A 12,318-nucleotide genomic window follows, 5' to 3' on the forward strand; every position below is an offset into this window, starting at 1 on the left:
ACGGACCTTTGCGTTTAATGCGGTAGTGCGGGGCGGGAGGAGCTTCCACTTCTATCCTGTTAGGTTGGCATCATTGTTCGTTCGTCGCGAAATGCACGCATTGGGACGCTCGCATTTGGAATGTTCTTCGAAAATCTACGTTGATTTATATGAACCGCCGCCAGTGTGTGATAAGTTTTGGAATTTACCTAGTCTAAAGACCGATTTGCGTCGTTGTACAGTGCTTATTAGTGATTGTTTTGGGTGACGAACATAGCGAGAATAAGTGCGTCGAAAGTTGAAACATGGTGCCGCTAGGTCCCGGGCCTGGCCATCCTACGGCACATCAAACTCACAGTGGGTCCTCAACTAACTTATCCGGCTCTAATTCGTTATCACAAAGTACTCCGCAATCTAACAAGTCATCAGTAGCGGTGAGTAGCGGGTGTTTTAGTACGAAAAATGCTATATTTGATTCAATCTGGCGGTTGCACATGTTTATGTAACTTTTAGTTTTGAGCACGTGCGATTTGGCGCTAATTTTGATATTCGTTTTCAGAAGCCGAATTACACTCTCAAATTTACACTTGCGGGGCACACAAAAGCGGTGTCTTCGGTTAAATTTAGTCCAAATGGAGAGTGGCTTGCAAGTTCCTGTGAGTATTTCGGTCATTAGTTACTTCATAGTAATAGATCTAAAATATTAAATTTGCATAGTTATAAGTATATCATTTGTGCCAAAAGTATAACTTGAGACATATAAATATCATTACTATCAATTATGTTACAAATAATTTACGTACTTTGTATTTGCCCCCAATAAATAAGTATAATTCCTTTTGCTTATATAGGCAATAAGTGACCTTCACTGAGACAATACCCAATATATACTTTTTGCTCTCTTATGTTACTGCTTTTTGTGTATATTGGTTTTCATTTTTTCATCTTTAACATAAAAACACTTTAAATATTACAATAAATTATATGAACGTTAAATAAAAGTTTTTTTACGTCTTTTTGTTTTATCAATCTTATTCTACGTATAGAATATTATTCAAGTTCAACTAAATGTAGAGAATGTTGATTTAAAATGGTAGAAATCACAGAAATATTTAAAATTTATCTTTGATATATTCAATATTTAATTCTTGTCTTTATATTTAAATCAAGGTCAAATTTCAAAACTACTTCCTATTTAAACTCTATAATATGTATACCTTTTTAATGTTATTATTAAAGACAGTGATGAAAATCATAATTTTTTAATACTTTGATTTTAAATTTAATAGTATTCATCCCACACTATTTCTTTCAAAAAGCAACTTTCAAAATAGAATCTTATCTATTTTAAAACTTTTAATCATATCTGTCAATAAAAAATAAGTTTTAACACATACAATGGCACTTAATTACTTTAAAACGTTTTGTACCCTTTTTTGTTGAAATATCATAGTCATAAAATATAAATATATGAAGATCTTAGTTGTTTGGTAGTATTGAATATTATTACGAATATTTATAAACTTGTAATTTAACACATTTCAGCTGCTGATAAACTTATAAAGGTGTGGGGTGCATATGATGGCAAATTTGAGAAGACGATCGCAGGACATAAGATGGGAATCAGTGATGTGGCTTGGTCATCGGACAGTAGGTTGATTGTCAGTGCAAGTGATGATAAAACATTGAAGGTGAGCTTAATTTATTTGTTGTAGACTATATTCATAATATATAGCAGTTGTGCTTAATTTGTTTGTGCAAATTAATTTTCGAAGCCTATTAAATGCCTATTTAACAAATTTTCCTTTCCATAAGAATATACTTGTATCTTACTACTAAACTATGTCACAACCAAAATATGTGCCAACCAGGTTGGTCACATACTAAGTTAGAGGAGTATTAAGAGTACTTAAAACAGATGAACATGCTCGTGTAGGAGTATCAATGTGAAAGGTGCACCACAATCTCAGCTTACCCCTCTGGGGCATGGGTGTGTGTTAATGCAGATGTCGCAATCAAAATTTACTTATAGTTAACATGTCACTGCTAAGTTTAAAAAAAAACAAAAAACCTTGATGACATAAAATAACTATAATCATTTAAATCCAAATGTAATAGATTTTATTGTCTCTAAAACTAAATAAAATATGTTGTTGAGTGTTTTATGTGAATTTCGAATTATTTATTTTTTGCACAGTGCAAAGTGATGTCATTATTTTAAAAGCTTGTGCAATGTGTGCAGCATATAAGATGTGACTGTTGTTATACACAATACACATAGTATTAGAGAAGATATATTGCACAATAATTTTTATTGTTTCCTATATAATATTACTTAATGACGTCTGTGACTGAGTTAGCACAGATTAAAAAAAACCATTATAAGTAGCCTGTATGTTCTTCCAGACTATGTTCTATATGTATGCCAAATTTCATCAAGATTCATTTAGCCGTTATGTAGATACTTTCAAACAAAGATTCATCGATCAAAAAATTCACATTTATAATATTAGCAGCATTTAAATATTTTATGCAATGCTAAAATTATTGTATCTTTGCACTTACTGATTTAGTTAACACATTCAATGCTACATTGTGTTTTTCATATACTAAAGTGAATATAAAGAGCAAATTGGTAGCAGTAAATTTGTTAAAGTACATCAATTTTGGTGTAAAGAAGTACAAGTAAATAATTAGATCTATTATGTTAAATGATACAATTGAAGCTTTTGTTTAACACCTAACAGCATTTATGGGTACCACACTTTACACTGGGTGACCTAGTTTGTCATGTTGGTAATGCAGTAACTTTCCATAGTGTCACTTCTAATTTTTACTCAAGTTATTTTATAGTAATCAAGTTAGTACTTTTGTGATTTTGTTTCCACATATAAAAACCTCTATTGAATAATAACTTATAATAAGATGGCAACTTAAATGAATTGTTTACATTAAGTGATCACTGTTGCTAAGAGCAAAACTAGGGCAATCATTTAACCGCTTTAAGTCAAAACTAGAAGTATTGCTCTAGTTTGGTAACATATAGTTTGTGTACAATAAAAGTTTATTCCATAGTTCCCAAAGTAAAATCACAATTTTTTTTATCATTATTTGAACATTACATTAATGAATGTATTTTAGGTCAGACATTTATATAAATTTTCTCACGGCATACATGAATATCTTTAGAGATAACTTAGACCCAAATAGATAAAATTGTTTACTAACTTCTGGCATTTTGCTGTAACATTCAAATATAAATGAATTGCCAGACTCACGGTCCTTAATACTACACTTCATTAAAGGTGAGCCATAGTGTAGATTTCTCATAGTAAATGAACTCTTGACTACCAAAAGCACAATATTACACACCAAGAATTTTATTATAACATACCTAAATGTGCATTCTATCAAATAAATGGAAAATTTTAAATTGCATTTGTGTTACAGGTCTGGGAGCTCAGTTCGGGCAAATGTTTGAAGACACTGAAAGGACACAGTAACTATGTATTTTGTTGTAACTTCAACCCTCAAAGCAATCTTATCGTTTCTGGAAGTTTTGATGAAAGTGTCCGAATATGGGATGTAAGAACAGGTATGTATTAACAAGTAAATACAGTTGCTGGACGAGCGACAGTCCCAGGGACCGCGGTATTTTTCTCACTTATAGAGTGTTCTCTAACCGAATTACTTATGGAGGTTGTATGTTAGTACCTGAGAAGGACTTTTTTGTAAAGGTTTCTCACTTATCCAGTTCTCCGTCCATCCCGGTTCAACTGTATAATACTTTGTCATATAATTTATTGGATTTAATTATTGTATTTATATGTAACTAGGACTACATTTGACTTTTCTTTAATAGGTTTTGTATGTACAATACCTAGTTATTTATTTAAAATATCTTATATATTTAAAATGAATACTGAGTACAATTTTTTCGTGTCTTACTATTGTAATGTCAATTGTTACAGGAAAATGTTTAAAGACATTACCAGCACATTCTGACCCAGTTTCTGCAGTTCATTTCAACAGAGATGGCAGCCTTATTGTTTCCTCTAGTTATGATGGCTTATGGTAAGTTCAAAGTTCCTTGAGTACTTAAAGCCTTTTCAAAGTCCTGGTTCTTCCCCTACTTTCTATTTTTCTATTCCTTTCCTCATAATGTAACTTGTTTATTTATAAAAGAATATTTCTTTTTTACAGTCGAATTTGGGACACAGCATCTGGACAATGTTTGAAAACACTAATAGATGATGACAATCCACCAGTTTCTTTTGTTAAGTTCTCACCAAACGGAAAGTATATTTTAGCGGCGACATTGGACAACACGTTGAAATTATGGGACTACAGTAGAGGAAAATGTCTCAAAACATATACTGGACATAAGAATGAAAAATACTGCATTTTTGCTAACTTCAGTGTTACAGGTGGAAAGGTAAGATTCAATCAATTCTGTACATAATCTCTTAAGGCAAAACTCAATCGATCTTAAATTCTTTTTGATAATCCATGGTCATTTATACATTTAGTTTAAATTTCATGATTATTATTAGCATTAAATAAATAAATGTCTATTGTTCAAGAGTGATTGAATAATTTTTATGCTCCATTTCATACAAACTGAGGAGGAAAGTCCGTCACTGTGCCGGTGTATTACACTAGCCTGAAGAAAATTTCAACTGTTATGTTTGAAAAAAGTAATAAAAATATTGGATTATTGACTTTGGTCTTAAGAGGACATGGTCTAATTATAGTTAGGTATAACTAAAGTGCATTGTACTCAATAAATGTAATTCTTGTAGTGGATAGTGTCAGGATCGGAGGACAATCTGGTATACATATGGAATCTGCAATCAAAGGAGATAGTGCAGCGGCTGTCAGGCCACACGGACACCGTGCTGTGCACGGCGTGCCATCCCACCGAGAACATCATCGCCTCCGCCGCACTAGAAAACGACAAGACTATAAAGTTATGGAAAAGTGACACCTAGGACTTTATACTGGTAACTATTATAACTCATGTTACTTTAATATTACTTTAAAAGTTTCTAATATTTTTTTTGTCGAATTAATTTCATCATAATATGCGTTAAATATGGGCAGTGTCAAAGCCGAATACAATCAAATGTTTTAACAAACACATAAATATGACCAAAAACTTTGATCGTTTTATGGGCGGGTTTTGTCATTTTCTTTGGTCTTAAGTTCCGTGTATGAGTCGCATGTCGTGAGAAAGGTTTAAAACTATGGAGCCATTGATTTTGTATAAAGTATCCATAAATTAAATATAAATGTTTTCAGATATCTTGGCAAATCTTAATTCTCTGATGACCTTGGGTCGCTAAGATATTTGAAAAGAGTTGTAACACTGATTAACATGTGTAACCGTTGTTTTCTTTGTTTGCAGGTTTTTTTGCATACAGTGATCTGTATATTGTGGCTTCATATTGAGAGTCGGTGACATTTGACCCTGTGAATATTTTGAAAATTAGGATACCCATAGTTTATAGAACTACGGACAATTTGATGAAGCATATTTCTTTCATATATACGCTAAGTCAGCCAGAGTTGGATGTGTGCATTTTACTTTGTTAAGATATTAAATATTTTTATATCTAACATGAAAAGATGTATGGAAAGTTATAGCACTTATGTTTTAATTAAGATTGACTTATTTAGGATTTCGCTTAAGATTAACACGTTGGAAGCAAATAAAAATGTAGTAGTTTTGAACTGTGTTTTATTTTTATAATCACAATGAAATGGACATACAAAGAAAACTGCTTTGTTACATTTGAGTCAGTAGGGCAAAAATAGACTATCTTTGAAAATTCTCCACAGATATCGAGCTATCCTAAAACTGGAAGAAATCTTATTTGGTCAACATTTCTATCAACTTTTATAATCCACATTAATATTACGATAATTAATTATAAAGTTACATAAATAAACAAATAATAAAAGTATTTTTGCAAGCGGCTGTAGGTGTTGCTAGATTTAAAATGTATATTTGCACTTAGCTTAATATCCCACAAATCCCCGAGGTCTGATCCAATTTATTTCACTATCCGCAAAATAATAGGATAGATAATTTATACAAATCCCTAAAGGCAGGAAGTTGTTATTCTTAGAGCGAAAAATAAATGGCTTTCATCTCCGTAAATTGATTCAATCTTGTTTTAATCGTTCGAAAATAACTTGTTAAGAAATTAGGTTAGTAAACATTTTACGAACAAGTACAAACTGTTTTGTTATATTTATCAAAAGAGCAATTTCTCTTTAATTGTATGAATTTAAATGTATGAAAAATAAACAAACTGTAGTTAAATGCAGGGAAATGTTAAACATTATTTTCAAACCTCCAAACTGAAATAACCTGAGCGTGTTTTTATCAAAAACACTACGGCTCTTTCTAAAAATAAACAAATTCCAATTGTTGTGCAAATAAGTCCCGACCGTGCTCCGCTAAGCATACGGATAAAATGTTGAATCGTCTTAATGGATTTTTAATCGTCAAACTCTGACCTTTATTTAAATCCAACAGCAACATTGTTATATTGGTATTAATTCTCATGAAATAAAAAGTAAGCTTATACAGTATTTAACGCGAAGAGAATGAAGTATGTTGAAATTGAAATAGTTTCTACACTGCTAAGTTCGAAGAGGCGAACTTGAAGTACTGCAGACTACATGTTCGATATTTCATTGTATAGGAATTTGTTAAAACTTAACTAATCTGCAAGCATCAATTAAAATTGGTTATCGTGTAAATTATTATATCGTTATTGTAAGATAGCTCAAAAAGTATTTCAGTTTCTGGTTTATATCGAACTAATAATTTTCCCGTTTCTTTTGCTTTTTTACCCATTTTTTTTGCAATTTACATATAAATACATATTCGCTAAAACAAATTTACCATACTTTAATAATCCTATCTTTTAACTGCATCTTATAAAAGCGATTTATTATGCTATAGAAGTTTAATATGTTAAACACGTGTAGAATAAAATATTCTCGCTACTCCATCCTAATTAAGGTTGCTTCGTCAGCTAGAATTAAGCCGATAATTACACTTCGCCTGTTAATTGCTGCGCCAATTGTTACTTTTCACACATATAATTATAAACATCTTAGGAAACATTTCTTGGAATAAGCATCATAAAACAATACAACAGATAAACCCAAAAGATAAAGGAATATTAAAAAAGGTGAGGATGGGATTCACTGCTGAAACCAAAAGTGTACAAGTATTACATAATGTTACATATAAATGTAAAATTAAAAGGAAAAAGGCATATAATGTTATATTCCTACGCATAAAGATAAATTAATAACAAAGTCGGCGGCCGGTGTGTCACTTAAATCTTTATTCGGCCATCAAAATGATAGCATATAAATGGTAATTCATGTAGGCAATAAAAACGATGCTTAAAGTATAAATAAAAGTAGACTAGGTAGACAGATGTTTGATGGGGGTGCTAATCTTAGGACAGATTTTAGTCCTCTACCCCTTATAGTAGGAAAGGATAGGTGGATCTGACAGAAAAGGGAATGCTTATCAATAATCAAAGGGAAATATCGTCTTTCAATGCGTCCTATGTCGATTAATGGGATATCTGTGGGCAGCGGTCGCTTAGAAAAAGGTTTTTTCGATTAAAGCAATTTTGCTTTAGCTAACTTTAATGAAATTGCTTTTGGAAAAACTATAAAATTCGAAAGTTAAGTTGACTTTACATTGACATTTAATATGAGTATTTCAGTTTGTTTAGTAATTCCAAGATAAGTTTGTAAGGGAAGGGCATAAGGGTAGCAAGTTTCATTTGTTTAGAATCGTTTTTAGTTATCGAATTGTAATGAGATATGGCGATTTCTTTATCACTTGTATCATTTGAATTTATTTAATATATTCAATCTGTGGTAATTGAATTCAGCTTAAGTTGGTTATAACAGTTTGATAGTTAATTATTAATCTGTGTGACCATTTTATTTTATTTAATTATTTTTTTTAGAAGACTTGAGAAAATCAAACAAAATATATTATTCCATAATATATTCCATATATTTTGTCGCGAAATTTTGATTATAGCGACATGTTTTGCACAACATGAAAGGATTTTATTTATTTAATAAAAACTCCTGTTTTGTAAAATCAGTCTTACGCAGAAAATTTTACTACATATTTATGAACAAAACTAAACTATTCAGTTATACAAATGTAAACAATTACTTTCGTATCCTAAGATCGAGAAATATTTATCAGTTTCACTTTTAAAGTATGCGGCGTTTGATATTCTTTTTTCTGCATAACGGATCATTCAATGACTGGCTTGTACTATCGCCTTCATCTCGTCATCATAAAATCTGTTAAAATTACTACGAGATTTTTTTATAAAATGTTGTCGATAACGATACGATTGTCACAAATATTCGCGCTAGATCACCTGTACTACTTGCTACGAGTATGTAGGTGTGTATTTAAAAAGTTAAAATTATCAAAATATTTATTTCTTTTCACATTAGTTTCGAAATTGTTAAGGATTTCTTTAAACCTCTTTCGTTAGCCAAAACCAAATTAAAGTGAGTGATATTTATACGCGTAAGTTATATTTCCTTTCCTTTCCGTTTTGAATTAAAAATGTTATTTTTCACTTTAAACTATCGTAAATCCGTTACTGAGAAAACTCATTTACTCGGACGCTGCAATGTTGCTGCTGCTATAAAATTTCATGATAAAACCGTTTTATTAAATATAAATATTATTCATTAATCTGAGTAAATTATAATAACGAAGCTTTATTTAACTAACGCTTTAATTCGAAATATTATATTACTTAAAACTTACTTTCATTATTATGAATAACTTAAGAAGTCATTTTTCAGGCGTATTCCTTAAACTACGGTTAGTCAGCACAGTATGTTCTACTCTTCCATCAAACTCGTATCAGTCGTCATATATAAAGTCACTCTCGGAAACAAAATAAAATAAAATAACATTTATATTGTATACAAAATGCTATACTCCTTATGCTGTCGTTAATTTTCCTATTAAGATGCGAGCTTCGTTATAACGGCATGTTAAATACACCTTGGCTTAATTGTTTTATAGAAAGCACGTCACGTTATAAAATAGTCTTGTTAAATGAACGCCTAGTGCTAATAAGTTTCTGTTCACTATAATGTTAGAATTATTAACTAAACGTTAAATATAACAGAGTTGAATATAAAACCTATCCGACTAATCACCAACCCGCACTTGGCCAGCGTGGTTGACTATGGCCTAATCACCCTTAACTTGGGGTAGGCTCCGAATCCCTCGGTGGGGCCGTATAGTGAGCTGATGATGCTTGCTAAAAATAAAATACTACTATAAATTGTGGTTAAGGGTAAGAGTTACTGTGATTTCTAGATGTTTAGGATAATATTAGATTTAAAACTGCTCGGCTTACCAGATTATTATTTAGTACTATGAATTGAAATGGCATTTTCTTAGTTTTATGTTCTTTCTACTTAAGAGAGTCATCGTTTCTTTGTCTTAAAATAAATCTGTTTATTACTTAACACTGCTAAAGTTTTAAAATATAGTTTGAAACGAGAAATTTAAATTATTTTTCTGGTTAATTTACTTTGCATATTTCAATAATGGAATTGTGAATTATTACTTATATAAAAATGTCAGAATAAATCAGAATAGGAAATTAGATTGGAAAAAAATCTTAACCCCCTTTAACGATAACAATCTAACCCTGTCATTAAAGAAATTAAAATTAAATTGCATTTTCTTGTAATTCCAATTAAAACATTTCGTCACGAACGTCAAACCGTCGTCACAGCAAAGTTTATAATATTAATGAGAGAGATTTTATAACATCTGCATAGTTAGTAGATTTAATAACATCCGTCGCGCCATTTCGTCCGGCGAGTTAACTTGCGAAATTAGTTAATGAGAAAAGTTACTCATTTTCATTACAAACTGTCAGAGTAATCATTGGCGTTTTGTTTAATAAGCGATCTATGCAACCTATTAACGTTGATTGAGTTTAAAAATATATCTCAATAGCATAATTCTTTATGATTTAAAATAATCTTGAGCAAACAGAATATTACGGTTCAATCTGGAATCGTTTCTAAGTCTTGGGAAGTTTCCAAGTTTTAGCTACTTTACTACTTTTAGTATTGAATTTTAACTATATAAAATACTAGTTGTCGCCTGCGACTCCGTCCGCGCGGAATAAAGAAAACTGTACTAGTAGCCTATGTGTTGAAGGTTATGTTCTTCATCTATGGCAAATTTTACACAGCCTTTCTGGAGATACCTTTAAACAAACATCCATCCAAGCATTCGCATTTATAATATTAGTATGATGTACAAAAAGATAAAGGCGTTATTTAATCACTGTAGTTCGTAACATTGTATTATGCATGAAAAAGTGTGAGATGTTTTGCAACGATTTCCCGAGAGCTTATTTTCGAGTGGGACGAAGGTTTAGTGTACAGTAGGGTATTTAATTTTACGTAAAGTTTCGTTTTACCGTTGATGATAGTTTTTAATTATTATAAAATTTTATTTTATTTTTAGTCAAAAGATTTGTACTTTTTGTATATAACGAATAAACTCACAAGCTACTGAAATCTTTTTTTCCAAAAATAAGCCACATTATGGAAATAGGGACGAAACGATTGTTAGTTAAAAAGTACAAAATATTATTCCAAATATTGTGCAGGTTAACAACGAAAATCGATTTAACTGATTGGATTCAGTTGTTTTTAATAAACTCTGTTTATGTCATCATCATAAATACGTACATTTTTTATTATATTAAGTTAATTTAGTAATAGTATGTATGTATTTTTACCTTAATAAGTGTCCGAATTTATTCATGCAAACAGGTATTAGGGAAATCACACAACCTCATCTGAATTCTAAAACCAAAATTGACTCGTACCCAATTCAAATTAGAGTGCCCTTTTATATTAAGACATAGAAATACTTTTTGCAATTTGGTTACCTTTCAAACGAGTTTATTTTATATGTATGGACAAATTTTCGTAAATGTTTTGTTATTTGACTTTAATATAAAATTAAATTGGAAACTTTTGTCATGACTTTCATCCCTATATAGTAAGTTGATCTCTATGCCTACTTACATTAGTTTGACACGTACCAGTCAAAGGTCCGACAAAGTCAGCCTAGCAATTTCAGATTACCCAAAATAAACACGGAATTGCGACAGACAGGCAAACAATATTTTTTTGGTTTTTCGTTATAAATAACTTGACTTAAAGTCTTATGTCCCCGTAGTGGGGAAGAGGGCGTCCACAGTGCGCCGCCAGTTCGCTCTATCTTGGGCTCTGCGTTCGTTATAAATAAAGCAAATATATATTTTTTGGAAATTATATACATACAGTTCAATTTTATTGATTGTAAATAGATAGAGATATGTAGGTAATTTACGCTTAACGTATGCAAAAGCTTGCTAACAAGAAATTACTCGGTTGTATTAATAACCTAATTAGATTAAGTGGCATCTCTGTTGGGCTCTGTATGAAATACACGTTTGTACGTATAACGAGAGGGCCGGTAAAACGGATTACCGACTAATAGGCAACAGCGACCACAAAGTGCGCGCCCCGCGTTGCCTCCATTATTTTACATCATAGCCGTTGTCGGCGACGGTTTTATTGGCTTATGGTATGTTAGTTTAGCTATTTTACATTAATTTGCTCTGAAATAACTTAGATTTCATAATCAAATACCAATTGAGATCAATGTTTATTACAAATTTAGAGGTTTTATTTACACCATTATTTTTTGGCTCGCACCTTTACTGGCGTGGAAATAAAAAAACGCTTGATAAATAGCTTGTGTTCTTTTAGATCCTACTCGTATATCTATAACATATCGAACTTTCTAGAGAGACTTTTCTTTCTAATTGTAGATTAATTGAAGACAGATCTGGTACCTCCCGCTTTAGTTTAACAGATAAAAGTAGAGCTTTTTGCTTACTTAATAAATCTACTAAATCTCCTTTACACTAAGTTAACTTATTTTTTATTTTTTGCGAAAAAATAAGTATCTTATGATAATTACGATAAAAGTGTTTTGTAGATATTAATGTTAGACAATTGAACTTATGACTTTACATGCGGAGGATATCGCGTAATAAAAAACAACCTTTTGCATACATTTCCCAAGTGTAACAACACAATCTTACTTGTTTATCATTTTATATGTTACAACTTTATTACAACCTTTACTCATGTTAAATGATTTGTGTTATAACATCGTATAAAACCTCTTTCAAGTAATATCAATATTATACTGAATTCTCTCTCAAAAAT

General features: G+C 31.0%; 1 protein-coding gene across 1 annotated transcript; it reads left to right on the plus strand.

Annotated features, from left to right (window-relative positions):
- The first annotated feature begins 56 nt into the window (after positions 1–56).
- Positions 57–5,712, plus strand: wds (WD repeat-containing protein wds). Its single transcript, XM_013311554.1, has 8 exons — positions 57–413; positions 539–635; positions 1,525–1,670; positions 3,430–3,574; positions 3,951–4,053; positions 4,183–4,414; positions 4,782–4,982; positions 5,387–5,712. The coding sequence occupies exons 1-7, from the start codon at positions 285–287 to the stop codon at positions 4,968–4,970; spliced, it is 1,041 nt and encodes a 346-aa protein (XP_013167008.1). The 5' UTR covers positions 57–284; the 3' UTR covers positions 4,971–4,982; positions 5,387–5,712.
- Positions 5,713–12,318: the final 6,606 nt, after the last annotated feature.

This window comes from Papilio xuthus, unplaced genomic scaffold (assembly GCF_000836235.2).
Source record: "Papilio xuthus unplaced genomic scaffold, Pxut_1.1 DF827680.1, whole genome shotgun sequence".
Classification (NCBI taxonomy): Eukaryota; Metazoa; Arthropoda; class Insecta; order Lepidoptera; family Papilionidae; genus Papilio; species Papilio xuthus.

What these genes read in the sequence shown, in the direction of transcription:
- wds (XM_013311554.1), top strand. Translation starts at nt 285, where the DNA reads ATGGTGCCGCTAGGTCCCGGGCCTGGCCATCCTACGGCACATCAAACT. An exon ending in CTAACAAGTCATCAGTAGCG is followed by an intron (nt 414 to 538) that starts GTGAGTAGCGGG and finishes ATTCGTTTTCAG; the next exon opens with AAGCCGAATTACACTCTCAA. An exon ending in AGAGTGGCTTGCAAGTTCCT is followed by an intron (nt 636 to 1,524) that starts GTGAGTATTTCG and finishes AACACATTTCAG; the next exon opens with CTGCTGATAAACTTATAAAG.